Source organism: Ptiloglossa arizonensis, chromosome 6 (genome assembly GCF_051014685.1).
Source record: "Ptiloglossa arizonensis isolate GNS036 chromosome 6, iyPtiAriz1_principal, whole genome shotgun sequence".
NCBI classification, from domain to species: Eukaryota; Metazoa; Arthropoda; class Insecta; order Hymenoptera; family Colletidae; genus Ptiloglossa; species Ptiloglossa arizonensis.
This window is the reverse complement of record NC_135053.1, coordinates 19,848,603-19,868,369: the sequence shown is the minus strand read 5'-3', so window position 1 is coordinate 19,868,369 and position 19,767 is coordinate 19,848,603. Positions and strand designations below refer to the sequence as shown.

The 19,767-nt window shown below is 40.5% G+C and overlaps 2 protein-coding genes and 1 long non-coding RNA gene across 9 annotated transcripts in view; 2 read left to right on the top strand and 1 right to left on the bottom strand.

The window, feature by feature from the left end:
• Ethr (ecdysis triggering hormone receptor) overlaps window positions 1-5,100 on the bottom strand; it is a 72,036-nt gene extending 66,936 nt beyond the window's left edge. For 2 of the 5 annotated variants that reach the window (XM_076313525.1, XM_076313528.1), the window contains exons 1-3: window positions 3,039-3,788; window positions 999-1,972; window positions 428-543 (exon numbers count right to left, since the gene is read on the bottom strand). In XM_076313525.1, the coding sequence (XP_076169640.1) occupies window positions 428-543; window positions 999-1,152 (270 nt within the window). In that variant the 5' untranslated portion in view covers window positions 1,153-1,972; window positions 3,039-3,788. Of the gene's footprint in view, window positions 1-427; window positions 544-998; window positions 1,973-3,038; window positions 3,789-4,983 lie in introns of those variants that run through there. The other 3 variants (XM_076313526.1, XM_076313527.1, XM_076313530.1) reach the window with 3 other exon arrangements.
• Window positions 5,101-6,351: 1,251 nt separating this feature from the next.
• LOC143148169 (uncharacterized) lies at window positions 6,352-7,642 on the top strand. Its single transcript, XR_012992427.1, has 2 exons — window positions 6,352-6,487; window positions 6,612-7,642. It is a non-coding gene; the product is annotated as an uncharacterized LOC143148169 (long non-coding RNA).
• LOC143148168 (uncharacterized) lies at window positions 6,471-11,294 on the top strand. 3 transcript variants are annotated; one of them, XM_076314173.1, is made up of 4 exons: window positions 6,471-6,662; window positions 10,030-10,711; window positions 10,832-11,149; window positions 11,226-11,294. In XM_076314173.1, exons 2-3 carry the CDS (start codon window positions 10,506-10,508, stop codon window positions 10,911-10,913), a joined length of 288 nt encoding a protein of 95 aa, XP_076170288.1. In that variant the 5' UTR covers window positions 6,471-6,662; window positions 10,030-10,505; the 3' UTR covers window positions 10,914-11,149; window positions 11,226-11,294. The 3 variants fall into 3 exon arrangements, with proteins under 3 accessions (XP_076170288.1, XP_076170286.1, XP_076170287.1); XM_076314171.1 differs by having other exon boundaries at window positions 10,030-11,149; XM_076314172.1 differs by having other exon boundaries at window positions 10,030-11,272.
• The last annotated feature ends 8,473 nt before the right edge of the window (window positions 11,295-19,767 follow it).

Here is a 19,767-nt window from a genome sequence, read left to right as displayed (position 1 = left end):
TGACGAGAACAACCGATATAAAACTTCTAAAAGACGGGGGTGTACTATATCGCGTAGAGGTACGTAGGTATTGGAAAGAATTATTTGACGTGGTACCGTGTCCTGAGAAACATCATTTGGCGTAATATTACGTTTTGAGAAATATTATTTAACGTAGTATTGCATCTTAAGAAATATTATTTGACATAATATTAGGTATTATATACGTAATATTACGTCAAAAAAAAAATACACGTTCATATTTTATGAATTTTTGCAATTTAATTCTTTCCGAATTAAATTATCAAGTTACGAACAATTCCCGTTTATCGCGATTAACTATCGCGTAATAGCGCCCGAGTGCACAGTTATTCCGACTACGTTCAATTTTTATGCACCGTTGAAACATATGCAAAGAATGAATTGTGAAATCCACCGCAGAACTTACCATAAGGTTCCCTATTATGCCGAGGACCATCACTATTATGCAGACCACCATGGACGTCGTGCGAATGTAAGCAGGTAACATGTAGAGGTTTGCGGTCGAATTTTCAGACTCGATCACTGAAGCAAGAACATTTCCTAATGTTAAACGAGAAACGTTTGTAACCGTTTCGTTTGTTTCAAATAATTCTACGTTTTGAAGCAACGGTAGCTTCGATTACTTTTTTCGAGAATTTTAAAAATACAAAATTGAACAATATAATACTGTACGACGGGGTTGCCACCTATCGTTGAACGCGCAATGTCTTTCAAAATGTATGTAACATTGAGACATCGAATTACTGGTTAGTCAAGTACGAGAATTTTGAATATCAAATGCGTCTTGGATAAAGCGTTACTTTTGTTTCTTGAATGTTCAGTCGAACGTACAAGTTGTAAAATTATATATGCGAATTGTTTCGCGTCTTAATCTCAGGTTGTGCAACGTGAAACAGTTAGCAACCCTACGTGCATCTCATTCCAAAGAACCGATCGCAAAGCGCAGTAAATTCAAATGTGACGTCACGTCAGCGTACCGGACAGCCCATCGTGACTATCGTTTCCAACGACCGTCGCGTAGTAGGAAGAATTCAATTCGAGCGCGACGCTGGACACCGTGGACAACATTTTCGTCCCGAGGTTGGCTGGATGGAAACGTTTCAATCGCGTGTCCTCCCACTTCCGTATCATCAACAGTCCATCTTCGTCCACTATATCTCGCCGCAGTGTTCTACTGCGTCGCGTTTCAATGTATACACGGAACACTCGCGCACCCTACGTAAATTTCTCCGCACGATTACTCCGCGTGAACGCGGTCAAGTTACATATTTACAGATCTCGGTTACCGATCCTCACGGGGCGTACGTCACACGGTCGGTAACTTCTTACGTGGGCAGCTTCACGTTCGACTCGACGTGAATTTGTGGCAACGTTTCGCGAACGACGCTGTATTGCCAAACACGCGGTAACGCGCGGTGAAAAACCATCGGGAATCGTGAAAGAGACGCCGGGCTCTTTGAACGATCGTCGTGTACGATTTCCTTTGATTTCGTGGCGATCGTGGCTTTCGTTAACACTGTGGTATTAAGTGACATTATAAACTGCTTCTTCGTGACTCGGTTCGCTCCCACGAGGTGACACTTCCAAGAGGGTTAGGTTATACTCGAACCGGTAATCAGTCGTTCCACCCACGGAACTCGGGGCTCGTTCTCAGTCGCGCACTCGTCAATCTTTTCGAACAGCCAATTCGAACTTAATCAATTTAGCCCCCTGTTGTTGCTCCGGGCAAACTGGATTCGTTTTTCTCACCGAGCGACAGATTTTCATTTGACCGCACGTACTATACGTTTTAACGGGTTTTCGTTCGATATTGTCCCTACTTTGAACGAACTTTTATTTTGTGTAATCAAAGTTTCGCGAGTTATTAAATTTAACGCGAAGTTATACGTTTTTATTCTTTTCTTGTTCCTTTGGGGGGGGGGGGGGGGGATTTATCGATCGTACGATTGCGCTGGAAAAGTTGAATTTACAAATAAAGTTCGAGACATAACCTATGCGCCGCGAGTTTTTGAAACGAACGTGATAAATATAGCAGCCGGTTTACGATTCACCGTCGAATCGTATCTTATTCCAGCGGTAGACGCATCGACGAGAGATAAATATTTTCACCCTGTCTCCTTTGTACGTCTATCCTGTCTATCACTCATAAACGCAGTATGTGGGTCGCGGCACCTCAAGTATTTACCTTGGCACGGTCAGTTAACACCAATTAACTTTCGTGCTATCAAAATCTATTCGAAACCTAATTCTACTTCGTTTCAGTCGATCGTACGTGTCAATGAGATATGAATTGCGTTCGTGAAACGACCTGCCCTAACGACACAAGCTTCACCAATTTTCACTTCTGCGGATAAACTCTTCGCGTGGTAATTACATAGTTCGATTTCGTCAATAGTTTCGAAGCGAAATTAACCCTTTCGTTGGACAACAAACGTTAAAAAAGATTAAAAAAAGAACGATTCGTAACTGCTTTTTGTTTTAAATTATAAAAAAAAATTGTTTCATAACAGATAGCTCGTTTCTTACTTAATTGACGAAACAGTCGGGTCTGGAACTTTTTTAATATGTTTCTCTGCAATATAAACTTACAATTGCAAAACAAACGAATGCGACGATAATTCAATAAGAATAAACATTTAGTTCGCGATGACGTACAAATCTATTCTCAGAATTAATCATGTTTCTCAATAATGAGAAACTAATTGACTGGCGCATACCGATGGAACAATGAAAATTAATCATTCCAAACTCCATGCTGTGGTTTGCAACGATTGTTTATCGAGTATCAACTACAATCTACAACCCACGCTTTTCAACTCGGTGAACAGCACGAACCAAAAGCGAAACATTATTCCTCATTAATTATCTCGTGATAATTAAACTTCTTGCAATAACCTATTATCGTTACCTTTCTCGTAATTACTCAACCCTGATGATGTGATTTTCGAAATACCTCGTATAACTTTCGACGTTTTCGTTCCACGATCGGGAGAAAGAAACATGATCATCCCACTAACCTTTCTTTCAATTTCGATTTATCGCACAGTCGTTCTTCTTCTCGGGCCTTTAAAGAACATTTGAAACGAATTCTCACTCAATTCTCTTCAACAAAACGAGAAATAAATAATACGTCGACAATCACCACTGCACATTATATATCGAACTTTATTTACCCTCGTTCACCGTCGAGATATCGTAACAATTATTTTCTTTACCATTTCCTGTTATTCCTTACAAAGTATACGTCGATCCGAACACGAATACAATCTATTGACTTTTCAATTCCTTTATTTATTCCCCCCTCCCTCCTCCCGAGTAAACGCGGAAATTTGACACCAGCCTTTTCATTCATTTTCCGCCTGCAAAGTTCCGCGAACAATGACCATAAAACGTCGAGTTTTCGCGGCACGACAAAGAGAAACCGCATCGGACTCTAACATAACCTTTCACAGTTCGTTTACAGGAGTTTGTCGGGGCTTGTCGCCTCGTGGCGAAATTTCACGAACACATCGCGAATATTTTCCGTTTACGTTCGTCGATGCGTTCGAACGAAAAAAAGTTCAACGATTGCATCGGGATCCACGCTCTGTGCACAAACACCTGTCAATGCTCGTTGTTGTCGGTCACGTCTCCTTTCGAAGGGTTCGTCCCGGGACAGTTTTTACGAATCGAGGCACGCGAAATTCGGGAATCGCGACAATCGTGGCCAACACGTGACGAGAGGAAGTTCGAGGTGACCGGGTTTCCCGAAGAACGACAACCATGACGAGCAAATAGTGCCGGTGAACTGAATGAATATCGCTCGGCCCGCCACGATTCTCGAACGCGCTGCCCTACACTGCGCACGCGCGCTTTTCTTTTTCTTCCTTCGATCCCTTCGCACGCGCGCTTTGATAACAGCGTCAATTTCGTTTTTGTTACGATATTAACCGTACCTGACAGACTGTATGCTCTTCTAATTGAAAAAGGCAATTTTGCGGGTTCGTTTATTTTTCTTTTGTTTCTGCCGGTGGGTAATTTTTCAATGTTCCTATTTTACAGTAGCCTCTATTTGCTATCCCGTCGATGGTCGTGATTTTGAACACGTAGACACAGGGAGCCCGGTAAGTTACGTTAAAACCGGTAAGAAAGCGATCGTTAATGAGGGAACGAGTGAAAAATACGGAATGTCGATGATGATTGCTGTGACCCCGTTTGAAAAATTATTTACGAAAGTAACCGCGCGTAATGGAATGCGGTACGAAGAAATTCACCATTCCGTACGAAGGGAATGAAATTCCTGGTGATTTGTCGGTGTTCTTTTTGATCATTTTATATCAATCGTTTACGGGATTCAAGAACCGGAAATTTTCATTCGCCAGTGCTTCTTCGTCGATGAAAAAGAGTCGCTTTGGAGTTCAATAGCGAGTAGCTCTGTATACCGCCTGCATTGAAACGTTCAGATGGGATAGAGAATTTAATACACGGTGTTTATGTATATTGACGCGCGCGTGGGCCCGATTGAAAAAGTTCCGTCGGATTATATTGAAATGGCGGAAAAGATTGAACGTTGAAAGTTTGACTCTAGCTGTTCCGATAGATCTCGAGTCCAATGGAGAAAAGATGAAGAGTGGAAAGATTTTGTTTTTTAAAAATCATTTCCCCCTTTGTTCCCGGTTAGGCAATCAATTCTTTCTACAATACATAGAACGTATATCCTTCTCCGTGTTTCTTTGTATCGTTTAATAGATTTTCAAAAAGCAATTACCGCGTCGGTCCTGTAGCGAAAAGATCGAAGAATTGTCCTCGAACAATTTTTCAAACTGTCGGTAACTTTTAATCAAGCGAGTTCTATCCTAAGAAACGAAGCTTCGTATTGATAGCCGGCGGCGGCGCGATAAAGATTTTTTTCTAAAATCCGGTCTTGCGTCACGAATTCTATAGTATGCATTCGCAATCGGTTAAAATGCAGAGAAGACTAACCTTCTTACAGCCTGGCTTCTCCGAAGTTTCGAAACGAACGTTGTCCTCGGTGTCCGTGTACATTTTTACCTCTATCACGAAGTGATGACGGGGTACAAAAGAAGGAAGGGGTCACGTGTTAAATGGAACTCCGTATTAGGAATCCAGGCACATTCCATTTGGCTCTCACAATCCACTCTATTCAGGCAATCAACGCGCGACGATATGTCGATTTTACCATTTTGAGCTCCTTCCCGGTGTTGTTGTAATTTCATCGTCCATCCTTAACGATAAATTCCACGTTTCGACACCCGTTTCATATTATTTCTCGCGAAGTTTTTATCACTCCAATGGTTACACATTTTACTGCGACACTATTATCCCCGAGTGTATTTTTTACATCGAGCATTTTCGATTCGAACTGGAAGCAATATATTTCCGTGCGGTCTTCCACGCTTTATTTTACATTCGACACACCGTTCGCTATTCTTTATATATATATATATCTGACCTACCGTTCTCGCGTATAATGTTCCACGATTTAATTTTTCAATTTTCTCGAAATTTAAAGGTTAAACGTTTCTACGAATATCAGGTTATACGCGAAAGGATTTGGTCGTTCGTTCTCCGAAGCGCCACCGTGGACGCTTGAGTCCGACTTTGGTCGTAATGGAACCCATCCATTGTCCACGCACATCCAGAGTTATCTGACTTTATCGAGAGAGCGAGAGAAATCTTGCGAGAACGGCACGTTTCTCGTCCCCATCAATTTAGAGCCCTTCAACTAATAAGGTCCGGTAAATCTAGATTTTAACGTAATTATGATCATTAAAAATTCATTTCGTTCTCCCTCGGTGCTCGTTAAAAGCAATAACCCTCGAAATCACTTACGAGATACATAGTAGCGTCACACGATCTCTCACTTTTAAATCTCTACTTGTATTTCCCCGAATATTTCGATTACGAAATTTTATACTGTCTAGCACTTTGTGTACGCGCGTTTCTTCTGCGAGTAATTCTCCCATTGTTTACGATTCATGATTCACGACTGATGATTTGTGGTTCACGACACTCGTGCTTCGATAGAAAAAGAAAAGACGCACGAGACGTGCGCTGCTCTGCATATCACGTGACGCCAGCCACGTGCAATCGGCAACAATGGTGCGTCTCCATGTAATTAAAAAAGAACTCGCGCTTAGATTTCCAACTTGCGTGGGCCCACGTGACGTAACAGTAATGCGTTTCCGCCTTAAGTGTGCTGCCACCGAGGAGAGTGATCAAACGAACCCTGTCGAGAAACCATCGGAGAATCTTTTAATTCAAGCGTATTTTCTCCGGCAAGTTTTCTCTTTTCACACGTATTTCACTCGTGTCATTTTGGAGAGAGATCCACCACTTAATGAAACACCTTGTACGGAAAGTCAAATCGACAAGAAATGTTGGAAAATACACGGTGTTGGCACCACACGTGGCATGAAATTAAATTCCTCGACACGCAAGGTGCATTTACTCGGAACTTTATACGGTGAGATTGATGTCCGCTGGACAGGAAAACACGCTTGTAACTATGTCGTTAAGCCAGCTGTAGAATTTGTCTACAATCTTGCAAGAAGGACTTGACGTAAATTCCACCTGTTTTTTGGTGGCAGAATTTTTCCCTGCTGGTGAAACGGATCGTTCTAACCTCTTTAGGAATACCGGTACGTGAGTAGACATTTAGTTTTTAAATTAATTTAAATATTATAATATGAATCTAACTGCTGAAACACCGAAGGAATATTCGTTATAAAATTTCTCAATGATGTAACACAATAACGCGACAACTTTGTCAAGCCCTTCTGACACGCAAAATTTAAAATAGGTTATCAATTCAGGGATACACTATTGCTAATTAAGAGAATGAATTCTGATACGTGTAACTCATATGTGCATATTTTACGTACGTATAAATGTTACATATATTTTATCATCGGAATATGCAAACTACATTAGAATATGCGTTCCCTGCATTATGTATTATACATATATTCCGATGTTATTTCACATTTATTCAGACGATTCGTTGTATTTACATTAAATGTTTGAACCATACTTGTTCGCAAGGGCTCGTTTTGTAGATAGTATCCAAATAATTATTGTAAAAACAATGTAAAGTATCGAGAGCCGACCAAAGTCGGCGCTGGGATCGATGACACGGTACATAGGTGCAGATTATAATCGTCACTCGGTTCCGAAAGGCCTCGAATGGATGTCGACTAAAGTCTGCGTTACGGACGATAGGGTTGAGAAGATGCGATCCGATCTGTCGCGTGGTTCGAGACACAATGATTACGCGCATCTGCGTCGCGCAGCCGTCTAGCGCCTTGGCGCGTGAGACTGTGGCACGTGTCGAGAAAGGGAAGGGGTAACATCAAACGGACCGTATACCCCGAGTTGTCACGAACTTCTGTCATCGTACGTACAGCTGTCCAAGAATCGTGTTTTGTAGTATCGCAGGCAATAAAATAGTTTTCAATGTGCGCGAGAGTCTTCGTCTACTTCCTTTCGCTTCAACCATGTATCATTATTGCCAATTTCATAACATCGAGAGCGAGCGTAAGAAGTTATGTTCGAACGTAGGTATCGATATCGCGATCGCTGGTAAACCGTTTCTTAGCGTCACAAGCGAGAAACTCGTCGCGTCGCGACAGCCGAACATTATTAAAGTATATTTAACCGATGTTACATGTGGGGGGGGGGGGGGCGTTGAATTCTCTCGATTATGTACACTCGCGCAAATTGCATCCCGCGTATCTATATACGTCGCATCCGTCCTTTGAAGCACGGGGCTATACAGCTCGTTATATTAATTCATCTTCCTCGGTTCGTTTGCTCGGGTTTCTCGTCGATAATCCGCATTCACGAGGCACGTACGGCGAAACTGAAGCCTCGATTCATTTGCTCGACTACGAACATAAATGGCTCTGTCAACAGGCCGCGTAAGTATGAATGCAGGCTAATGTCGTTGAAAGTGCAGCTCGTCGAAGATTTATGCCGCTGACTAGAATGCGACGCTTGGCACGATTCTCTTGGACGATAATTTCTCGCAACTTCCGTGCCCATCATTATCAGCATCATTTACCGGGCTCTGCTCCTTTTGTATCGATTTCCCTCTCGCCGCTTGTAATAAACGCCAATTTGCATCCTATTACCGCTACCTATCGTTGAAAGTTGTTTTTCAGGCGACTTTATCATTTTGTAACCGTCGTTCAACCGTCTACTTGCAATTGAACGTATCATATAATAAACGTAATTATAATTTTCACGTTACAACTATTGCGACGATCAATTAACAAGAAACGATAGTTTTAATATTATTACTACTCCGCTGCTTGGATTTTATCAGTAAACTTTACAAGATACATTACATACGTAAAAGAAAATATCGTTTAAAATAATTTTTGTTTCTTAATCGTGTCCAAGAAAATGGTGTCCAATATCCAGAATCAATTCCGCTAATCTTTTTACCAATAAATATTTTCATTAGCTTTATTATTTTACGTTCGATAGATTTATCAGGCCACTCTGCGATTAGACGCTTTGAATTAACACTTTGCTCTTTGAATATCGAGATATTCTTGGCGGCGAGCTTTTAGTGCTGGCGCTTTTCGTTTAGATCTAGATTCTGGTTTACGACTTTTCAACCAAAACGAATAACGTTAAAGTAAACCTCGCGTCTACACTCAATCGTTGCGTTATTCCGCGTCGTCATTTCCAAAAATTCAACAGCCAGCCAAGGATGGATTCACCGGTGAAATTAATCGATTTCTCGACGGTCCCGATACCATGTCCCCGCGTGACGTAATCCGAGATGCATTCTCTTCAGGATTCCGTGGAATTCGGTCGAAATTTTTGACTCTGTCCCCTTCGTCTTCGGACTAGTGATTCTCATCCGGATCCCAAGGCTGTTTCATTTCATGAAGCTCTGGCAAATCAGATAATCTTTCGTTAATGCGCCGACAATTTTCCACCGTCATCGGAATTTTCAATTTGGGACTACGTGAAATTAACGTCCGACGTCTTCGGGTCTAAAAATTCAAACGTAGTGTCTCACGCTCGGGGCAAATGGTACTAACACTGATAAACAATCGAAGAACAATTTACCACGTAATAATGACGAGGCCAATGACAGTCGTCAACACCGATTTAAAAAATTGCGATAAAATATAAAACAAGTACAAAAATGAGTCACGATCGGTACAGTGTATTGTTTGATATTTTTTTGCAATATCTCTACAAAAAATATATATTTTACAATTTTTGGAAACAAATCCTCCACCTTCGAAGTAGTGACCGTATTTTTTTTTTTTGTACGTTTTTCAAATATTTTCGTCTTTTTCAACGATCGAATCAGAAAACAGAAACGAGTCCATCGATGGTAATGAAAAGTTATTTCGTCGTTAAATATGGAATTCGAAGTGCTCGTAATAACCGTCGACGACCATGCAAACTTCGTTCGGGCGAATTCGAGTCGTTAAACTTCGGTACGATCGCCACGTGACGGTTGGAACAACGGATTGGTCCGCGTGGGAGACGTCGATGCGCGAGAAAATTGTTTGTCGATACGTCGCGTGGAAAAGGGTGCCGGTGGCAAATTGTTGATAACTGGGTCACGAAATGGGGGACGGGTGTCGGGAATCCCGGGAGAAATTTGGAAGCGACCGCACGTCTCGATACGGCCGAGAGACCCGCCCGATGGTCACGCCCCCTTCTGTACCACGAATTCGCGGGAACAAATCGCGAGAGCGCCACCGGGTCCCTTGTCAATCACCCAATAAGAGGACAATCACGCGAACTCATCGGTCTTGAAAGAATCCTCGAACGAAGTCGCGTGTAATAATATTAGTAATAATATTGTTCAGAAAGTCATTTCGTTTTCCAAAATGGAGTATATATAATTTAATAAAATGTTTGTACACTCTAATAAAATCGTGTGTCATTTTCACTGGAAAAAAAACGAAATGACTTTCCGAACAATAGATTATCCGAACCACCGACTGCTAAGATATTAAATAATGATTGTCGTAGGAACGATCGATTTGATCTTCAATTGGCGTAACGAAGCCTGGAGACGGACTCCAGGGACCGAGTTTCCACTACGGATGAGATTCTTTAAATTGAAAGAAGTCTATATTGTTCTTGAGTGGGAGCCATCTTCGTGATACTTTTATGTATTATATTTTTCGAATGCGATAAATATTGTACATAAAATTTATCCGTTAATGATTGTACCGTCTCTAGAGACCTGTAACTTGGGAAAAAATAATGGAAATTTGATTTGAAGGTTCCTAGGAGCTAAAATAGAGGAGTCCGTATTCGTGGTAGCTGAAAGATGAGGCAAAGGTTCCTACTCTCTGAGAAGTTTCAACGATCAGGGTCTCGAGGGTTCGAGGAACTTGTGAAAGACTATTTCGAGTTTTTCGACTGTTTTGGGAGTCTCAGAGATTTCCAAAAGTTTCGCTGTATCGAGAGTTTCCAGGGTCTCAGAGGTCCGAGGAGTACCAATGACCCCTGGAACCAATTGGGTCGCATATATCGACTCTCACGGGTCCAGGTTGCTTGTATTCTGTTCCAGGAGCCTTTGTGGTCGTTATCGGGTCTCACCAGCCGGGGATCGCGAATCCAAGATCGTTTGTAACGCGTCTGGCGAGGAGTTACACACCTGTAGCAGCTTGGACGACTTCAGGACCTCTTCTGTTGCGCTCCACAGGTTCGGTATCGTCTTTATCCTGTCCCGTGATATCGGGGTCCCCCTTTATCTGGCCTCACACGGGCCGGTGACGTTTCTATCGGTATTGATTGTTCTGCGAAATTGGAAATTTGCACGTAGATGGAATAAGCAAGTGGGAAGTCAAGAACTCTATTTTAAGCGAGCACGCGGTCGATCAATCTTACGATTGCCACTTCACTGAACTCTGAATAATGTCTACAAGGCGAAGCTCCATTTCTCCGCGTAGGATGGCGTCCATCAAGTATCTTCATCTCGCAAACGTCGTACCTATGAACTCATCTTTTATCATTTTACCGTAGCTATAACGTACCGGGACCCGAACAAAGTGGAACGACACCTAATAAGCATTGAATTATCCGAGAAACTGAATCGACGATATCTCGCCTTCTGTCTACGGGCACGGGGGATACATAAACGGTATACTTTGTAGAAGAATATTTCTCCACGGGAACTACATAAATGATAGACTTCAAAGAAGTGAATTTTTTCACAGGAATTGTGAGATACATAAATGATATACTCAATAGAAGAGTATTTCTCTAGAGGTAATAAATAAACGTTACATTCTATAGAAGAATATTTTTCTAGACGACCTAAATAAACGTTACACTCTATAGGAGAGTATTTCTCTAGAGGAACTAAATAAAAGGTATACTCTATAAAAGAGTATTTCTATAGAGCAACTAAATAAACGGTATACTCTATAAAAGAGTATTTCTGCACAGAAACTACATAAATGCTATATTCCATAGAAAAGTATTTCTCTAGAGGAACTATATAAACGGCATACTCTATAGAAGAGTATTTCTGCACAGAAACTACATAAGTGCTATATTCCATAGAAGAGTATTTTTGCACAGAAACTACATAAATGCTATATTCCATAGAAGAGTATTTCTCCAGAGGAACTAAATAAACGGTATACTCTATAAAAGAGTATTTCTGCACAGAAACTGCATAAATGCTATATTCCATAGAAGAGTATTTCTGCACAGAAACTACATAAATGCTATATTCCATAGAAGAGTATTTCTGCACAGAATATAGCACTACATAAGTGCTATATTCCATAGAAGAGTATTTCTGCACAGAAACTACACAAATGCTATACTCTATAGAAGAGTATTTCTCTACAGGTACTAAATAAACGTAACACACTATAGAAGAGTATTCGACCAGATGAATTACATAAATACACTCTATAAAAGAATATTTCAGAACAGGAACCACACAAACGATACAATCTCTAGAAGAGTACTTCTCCTCTGCTTAAAGCGTCGAATCATCTCACACAACCACCTTAATGCGATCAATGCGACGTTAAACGTGAAACACACATGAAAAATAGTTTGCAAAAGTAACGATATTCACCGTTAATCGTCAACCTCTGATCATTGCGTAACTTCTCAGGAGTCCCCGAACCGTGCCGGGTCGAGTAACTCCGGATCACCGACTCCGACATCGGACAGAGAAGAAGAATGCTATATTAATGGCGGGATAAGATGGGTAAAAGGGATCGTGTTGGGACGCCGACTACCGGCGAACTGGAATATCGAAGTTATTAAATATAAGTGTAACGAGATATCGACGGGGAAAGTTTAATTGGATTTTTTCAACCCCCGATAACCTAACCTACTCGCAAAGAGGAAAGTTATCCCGGTGGGAAGTGAACTTCGTTCTATCATCGAACGAAAAAGGATCATTTCTTTGTGGATATCTTCAGATTATGGCTTTTCAATTAAAGTTTCGCTACGGTCGGTTCCGCTACGGTCCGCGCGGAAGGACGAGATTCACGGAAGACCGGGGCTAGGTCTTCGTGGCTGCGGTAGGTCCGTAATAGTTCCCAACAGCTTGGACTTGTCCAACTGACAATGCACTTCGAGTATTGTAGGTCCGGACGCAACACCGGGGACTTCACCAAAGAGAGCCGAACGATGTTTCGGGACTCGTGACCCCAATTGTTGTTTCGTTAGCTTCGTTAGTACGAAGGAACATCGTATAAACCGGACACTTGGACACAAATAAGTACACGCTTGTTGAAAGATCGCTGGAACGCGATTGGACACGTAACGCGATCGAGTGTGACAGTAGAGTGGATAAGTTCTTTCGCGCTGGGTGTACAAGTTGGTTGGTGCATTTTCTTGCAAATGAGCCTTATCATCGGGTTAGATAAGACGCAAGAACTGAAGGCGGAAAGGGCATTTGCACCATTCTAGGATCTACGAGAACAACACTACTGTTGTACACGATTTTGTATTTCTTTTGGAACGATAATAAAGAATTTTTAACACTTTTCTAACTTTCATCTCCTAGACTCTGGAAACGCAATAAAAAATCTCCATCTTCGTGCTACCTTTGGTTCTTAGAATTTGAAAAATATAATTCGCGTTCTGCCCATGTTGGCACTGCCCGAGTGTGATAAGAATCTCGTTTACAGAAATGTGTTTAACTGTCGTGTAGGATCGTGGCATGATTCACGGTGCCGTCTTGTCGTCAACGTTCGTAGAGTCGAACCGATTGGCCCTATATTACGCACGAATCCGAGCCGAGCTAACTATATTCGGTCTCGGAGAAAAGAAATGTCGGCCAGCCTCGAACATCACGCTTGACACGGACCTGCCGTTCGCTGTCAGGATTCTCAACTGTAGCTATCACTTTGGTCCGTGTTTTTCTAGCCGGCGTTCCTAAAATCGACGACTTGATTTACGAGCAACGACTAGCACCAACTCGTGTCGCATGATTTATACGAATTCCCGCGAGGTTTCGCCATGCTCCACGGGGGAGGGAGGAAAAAAAGGCCGTCGATACTATTATTCTTGGCCGGTTGCTTTTCGGACCAATCGTCGTCGGATCGACGAATAACGAATTTCAACAATCCGTTACAAATACTTCGTGCCCGGTTCGCTTCGACGATTTGAATTTCGAAGCTTTGAAATTCACGCTCTTTCGATCCGTGAAAAATTTTCTCTTAACGCAATTATATGTTTATATTTTTCGTTGTACGTTCACGAGAGTATCGCCAACGAATCGGCGAAATTCTCCCGATGAAAATGAGCCCAAACACGACCCCTTTCTTATGATTTTTTCGATTGTATATGAGTTTTCGAAATATTTTTCAAAATTTTTTTAAGTCGGAAGAAATAGTCGGAAGTTGGTCGTGTTTGGGTTCATTTTCTGAGGGAAAACCTCGTCGATTCGTTGATAATACTTCTATGAAAATATATAATACAATGGCATAGTAATTGTAATTTCCATTGTTGAAAATTTCATCGAGGTGAAACTCTGGACTCTTAGCGAGTCATTGTGACGGTAATAGTATCAGAGATATACGAATCGGCGAGATTCTCCCGATGAAAATGAGCCCACACACGACCCCATTCTTATGATTTTTTCGATTGCATACGTTGTTCGAAATATTTTTCAAAATTTTTTTAAGTGTAAAGAAATAGTCGGAATTGGGTCGTGTTTGGGTTCATTTTCTGCGGGAAAACCTCGTCGATTCGTTGATAATACTCCCGTGAAGATATATAGTACAATGACACGATAATTGTAATTTTCATTGTTGAAATTTTCGTCGAGGTGAAACTCTGGACTCTTAGCGAGTCATTGTGACGGCAATATTATCAGAGATATATACTGTGCAGGTAAGTGATACTGGTTGTTAAATTACTTATCTCGATAATAGCACGAAGTACGATACGTGTAATTCACCCTAACATCCTACAATTATCAAAGTTCCACTGTGTGCGATTCAACTTCGCTGGAAATTGTCCGTTTACATAAAGCGAGATGCAAACCGTTAAATGCATCCAACGTGGAGTGGCGATCGAAACACAATCGTGAATTAACCTCGCGATAAGTGGCGTACAGTTACCCAGTGTTTTCTTTTTTGAAGGTGAAGATTGACCGATACGCGAGAATTTGATCGCGCCAGTAATTGATGGAAACTTGAGCCACGTTCCATCTGGAATTACGAACCGTTCATTGTACGGAACAATGTTTACCGCCTCTGCGGGGCAATCAGCTTCCGAAATCAAGTCCCAAACGTTATTTCGGATAAACAAGGTTATTCGTAGACGGTACGAGGGGTTCATCGAAATAGAAGGACGTAGGAAAATTTCATTACGAGTCATTTTTTGCCACGCCTTGTTCACTGGCAACGTTCTCGCGATGATAAAAATGAAAAACTACAAATTTTTATATTTCAGGAGCACCCTAAATTAAATTTTATCTTTGTACATAGTCTCGAAGACTGAACAATATTTTCAAGATCTATTACCGAAGTGATACAAAGTATTGGGTTATTAGGAAAGTCATTTCGTTTTTCAAAATGGAGAATATATAATTTAATAAAATTTTGTTTACACTCTTAAAAAATCGTGTTTCATTTTCATCAAAAACAAAATGACTTTCCAAACAACCAATATTTCGAAACTTCTAAGGATATCTTAAGATGAAATTTTTTAAATCGAGTATTTTTTAATCAATTTGCAATTCAGAAGATCATCCCAGAATTTCAATCTTTCCACTTCGAAAAAAATTTCCGCAAAGTACCAGTCACGAAAGGTTCACACTTATGGATTATTCGATAAGTCTTATCGTTTTCCATTGTGAAAAAATACTACGACACTTCGACTTCGAACGACTATAAATACGCGAACAAGTCGATAAGTTCGGATCTACGAAAAACTTCACGCGTGTTCATCGAACAGTGGTGCCATCTTCGGAAAAATGAACCGACGAACCCAACAGTTCCATTTTCGATCGAACGACCACATTTATCGAGCGACCTGGCAATCCTGTTAAAAAAAAACAAATGACGAACATGTTATGAGGCACGTTTTGCAACGGGAAAATCCCCTGCAAGTCACGTTTTGCAACGAAAAAGACCCTCGAAGGTCCTCGTGAACCCGGTCGTTTTGAGGTTAAGCCGACCCTGCTCGAACGGACTCCGAGATCCCCAAAGATGGAGGGTCAGGGAAGCCCCGTCCCGACGAAAAAACGCATACTCGTCTCCAACGTGAATTGTTGCAACCGCTGGTTCACCGGAACCTCGTAAATTACTCGTGGAGCGTGCAGCGGGATACAGTTCCGCGATATATTGTCGCGGATTCGCCGAAGGATTTGCAGAACGTCGGATAGACGTACGGATAAACAGACAACGTTCATCCACGCCCCGCGTACACCCTGAGGATGGTCCAAGGGGGTTCGGGGAGTAACCGAGTCTCCCTTTTAAAAGTTTTCACTGTTATTGTTGGTCCCGCGCCAACCTAAGTAATGCTCTCCGCGACGCAAATACATCAGCCCACTCCCCCCCAGCTGCCGCCATTTTTGTCTCTCCTTTGAATTTTCTCTTGTACCCGTTCATCTTCGAAGAAGAGTGAGGCGAGCCGGGCTCGATGATGGAATTATTCGTGTTGGACCGTGTCCGTTGCGTGATCGCGATGATCGAACCTGTCGCACGGACAGAGACCCAAAACGATTCCTTCGAACGGGATTGAGTACCTGGTAATTGTCCAGGTTCTTCGAACGGTGATCATTTCCCGCATTCGGCCATTCGGGACAATCTTTGCCACCTTAAATCGCCAATTTCCTGGAAACTTTACTCCGAGGAGTAAAGTTGTGAAACATTCTCAACGGTGGCTATTAGTTTTTATTTGAACTTTTTCCAGTATTTCCACCGGTAGAGAAACAATGGAACTGTCGTTTTACTCTCTTGGTAAAGTTCTCTTAGTTTCTGTTTTACTTCGTTTCACTCTTCTTTTTCGTTTTTTTCTTTTTTGAGGTTAGATCGATAACAGTGGGTATATAACGAATGTACACTTTATATATATTTTTCCTTTCGATAGCTTCTGTTCCTTGTTTCGTCGGTCAATATTGGATTATTATTTTTCTTTCGTTTCGTTTTTTGAGGTTAGATCGATAATACTAGGTATATAGCTGTACTAAATATACACTTTATTTTAATTTTTACTTTCGATATATTCTGTTCCTTCTTTCATCGCTCAATATTGGATTATTATTTTTCTTCAAAGTTAATTTTTAATCGTTACGTATGAATACCCGTTAAATGCGAATGCAAATTTTCTTCGTAAATATGTAATATTTTATTGAAATCGATTACTCGGAGAATTAATTACAAATAAACGATAAGGTTAAGTAAATGTGCCGCTGGTCAGTGGCGCCAGCTAACGAGAACTCCTCGATCAAATACGGTTCAATAGTTGACTGATTTGTACTGCCACCTGCTTCATTGGTGCATCGAATGCAGCGATTATTCGAATCTTTCGAGTACACGCAGTGTTGGATTTCTTTCAAAGATAAAAAATTTTGTTCTAAAATTAACAACCTCCAATATTCAAAAAATAAATATAACAGCTCAATTAAAATAGAAATCGCTTTCTTATCTACTGCAGAATTTATTTTCTTCCTTAAAAAAAAAAACATTTGTATCTTACAATTAAATATTTCTTCATACATTGTTTACATCAATTGTTTCTTCTGTATTTAAGATTCTTACAAATATCGTATACAATTATCTTTATTAATTACCCAGTACTGCCAACATTAAAATATTTCGATATTTTTATATACAATGTAATATTATTTTCCACATGTTAAATGAACTTTGTAGATAAAACGCTTCGAGAATTATAATCGACAGACGACGATCCCTCGATAAAAGTTACAACAGTCGTTTCTTTTCGATCAAGATTAATACCATCCCGATAAATTTCTTTTTGTGTCCCACTGTTGTTTTCAAAGTTTGTCACGACGATCCGAGTCCTGAAGTACGAAAGTACTAAAATTCAAACTTCAACCGAGTTGTTTCACAGCAAAGTATTGCACACTGCGTGGGTCCCTCGTTAATTGAACGAGACAGTACAAGTTTATGGGATTAAAGCTCTATTATAAAACAGTGACGCCTGGAACGCGGTGAAACATTGTCTTACGTAAATAAATAAATCTCTTATTCCTGAGGGATTTCAGTTAAGAAGCACACTTCCTAAACACACGGTATAGAAACTGTCGTGGAAAGGACTCAAGGTGAAGAAGAGTAGTATTCATCTTTGTGTTGCACCGGCACCCCTTAACTCTTACACGCAATGATCATTAGCAGGATGAAATGACATGCTTAGTAAATACAGCCGTGTACAATTGTGCGCGCAATATACGAAGAGAATACAATAAGAGAAAAAGTATAGAAATACGCAGATCTTTGAGGTGTACTGAGAATATGAAGAACCAGTAAGGTAATTGCACTAATGGTGCTATCTAGCACGGACGTAATCCCATCGCAACTGAGTAACATGTTACAAACAATAGATAATTCTATGCAACATGTACATCGAATTACAAAAAGTTGTTGAACGTGCAACAGGGCCAAATTAGGAAAAATATAATGAAAATTATAATAGTAATAATACGATGGTAATATTTTTATTACCATAAGAATTAGGTTAGGTGCTAATAACAAAAAGTTGTTAAATCGAACAAAAAACGAGACAATCTCTAAGCAACGTGTAACAAGGTCAAATTAGGAAAAATATGATAAAAATTATAATAGTAATAATACGATATTTTTATTACCATAAGAATTAGGTTAAGTGCTAATAACAAAAAGTTCTATGTGTAATAAGACTAAGTGTAATGTATTTTATTCGGTTCACTGGTTACTGTACGCTCTCTAAGTTCTACCACACAATACTGTGTTCATTTCTCGGCTCGACTCGGCTTGAACTTTTCCATGGATAAGAAAAAAAAGTAGAAAACAGTATCGTTAAACCTACATTATTTTCCAAGGTCTGTTGCGAGAACGGTTTACAATATCCGCCACTAGATGGCTACTGATAACATCTATCTCGCGCCGGTGAGTTTTATTCGTGGAATCTGGAAATAGGTTCCAGCGAAACTGCTGAATCCTTATCGAGGAGTATAATCGGGAGATCCGGGACGAGTAGGCGATAAGTTTTGAGAACGTATTTACGATAAATTTTCAAAAACAATGCAAACATCCTGAAAACACGTATCTAATTAATCTATGCTTTAGTTTCAGTTACTTTGAATCATAATTACGTTTCAGTAACTGTGCTTCGAAAAGTTAAGGATTTGAAATAAGAAGGATTCAAGATAAACAAACCAAAAATTTTGAAAAACAGTCCAAAGATCCTGAAGACACATATCTAATTAAATTATTTTTTAGTTTCAGTTACTTTGAATCATAATTATGTTTCAGTAACTTTCTTCGAAAAGTTAAGAATTTGAAATAAAAAGGATTCAAGATAAACAAACGAAAAAGATATTTAAAATAAATTTTCAAAAAATCAATGACACATTTGCACTTCCTGTAATCGCTCCCTCGAAATTTTTTTCTCTCCTCCCGTGACTCTTTTTCCTTCGAAACACCGCTCTTCCTGTCAGTAATAATAGATCCTTCAAAGGAAATTCGAACCTTGGGAAATTCCTTTTCCTTTGAAGTACCGTTTAATTCCCATCGGTGATAATAGGACCGTTAAAAAATTCGAACCTTGGAAAATTCCTTTATTTCTTTGAAATAACATGTAATTCCTGTCGTTGAGAATAGAGTCCTCGCGGGAAAATATTTTTCCTTTTCGAGTAGATTTCCGTGAATCTAAAAAAAAAAAAAACAGAAAAAACACATACACAAGGGACGTTTGGAAGTGTGGGCGGGAATATAGGACAAAAACAGGTGCTACCTTGCCGGTATGAAAATCGGTGACGTGCGATCTGATGAAACTGTTCCTATCAGTTGCGAGAGATAGAGGAACTGCGTATGCACGCCTTCCGTGCGATTGTCAAACCGATTTTTCTCAGTTGATGCAGCCTCTGTTTATAGATCTGCGACCAATACGAGATTTACCGTTTCCCCAGCGTGTTTGCAAGTATGATTTCAATGTCTCGCCCCGATCGATCGTGTCGCGATAAGGCAGCGGTGCCAATTGAGCAACACGCACAACACCTGACCCTTTCGGTTTCAATTACACGTTTGGTCTTCATCCGACTCGCGATTTGTA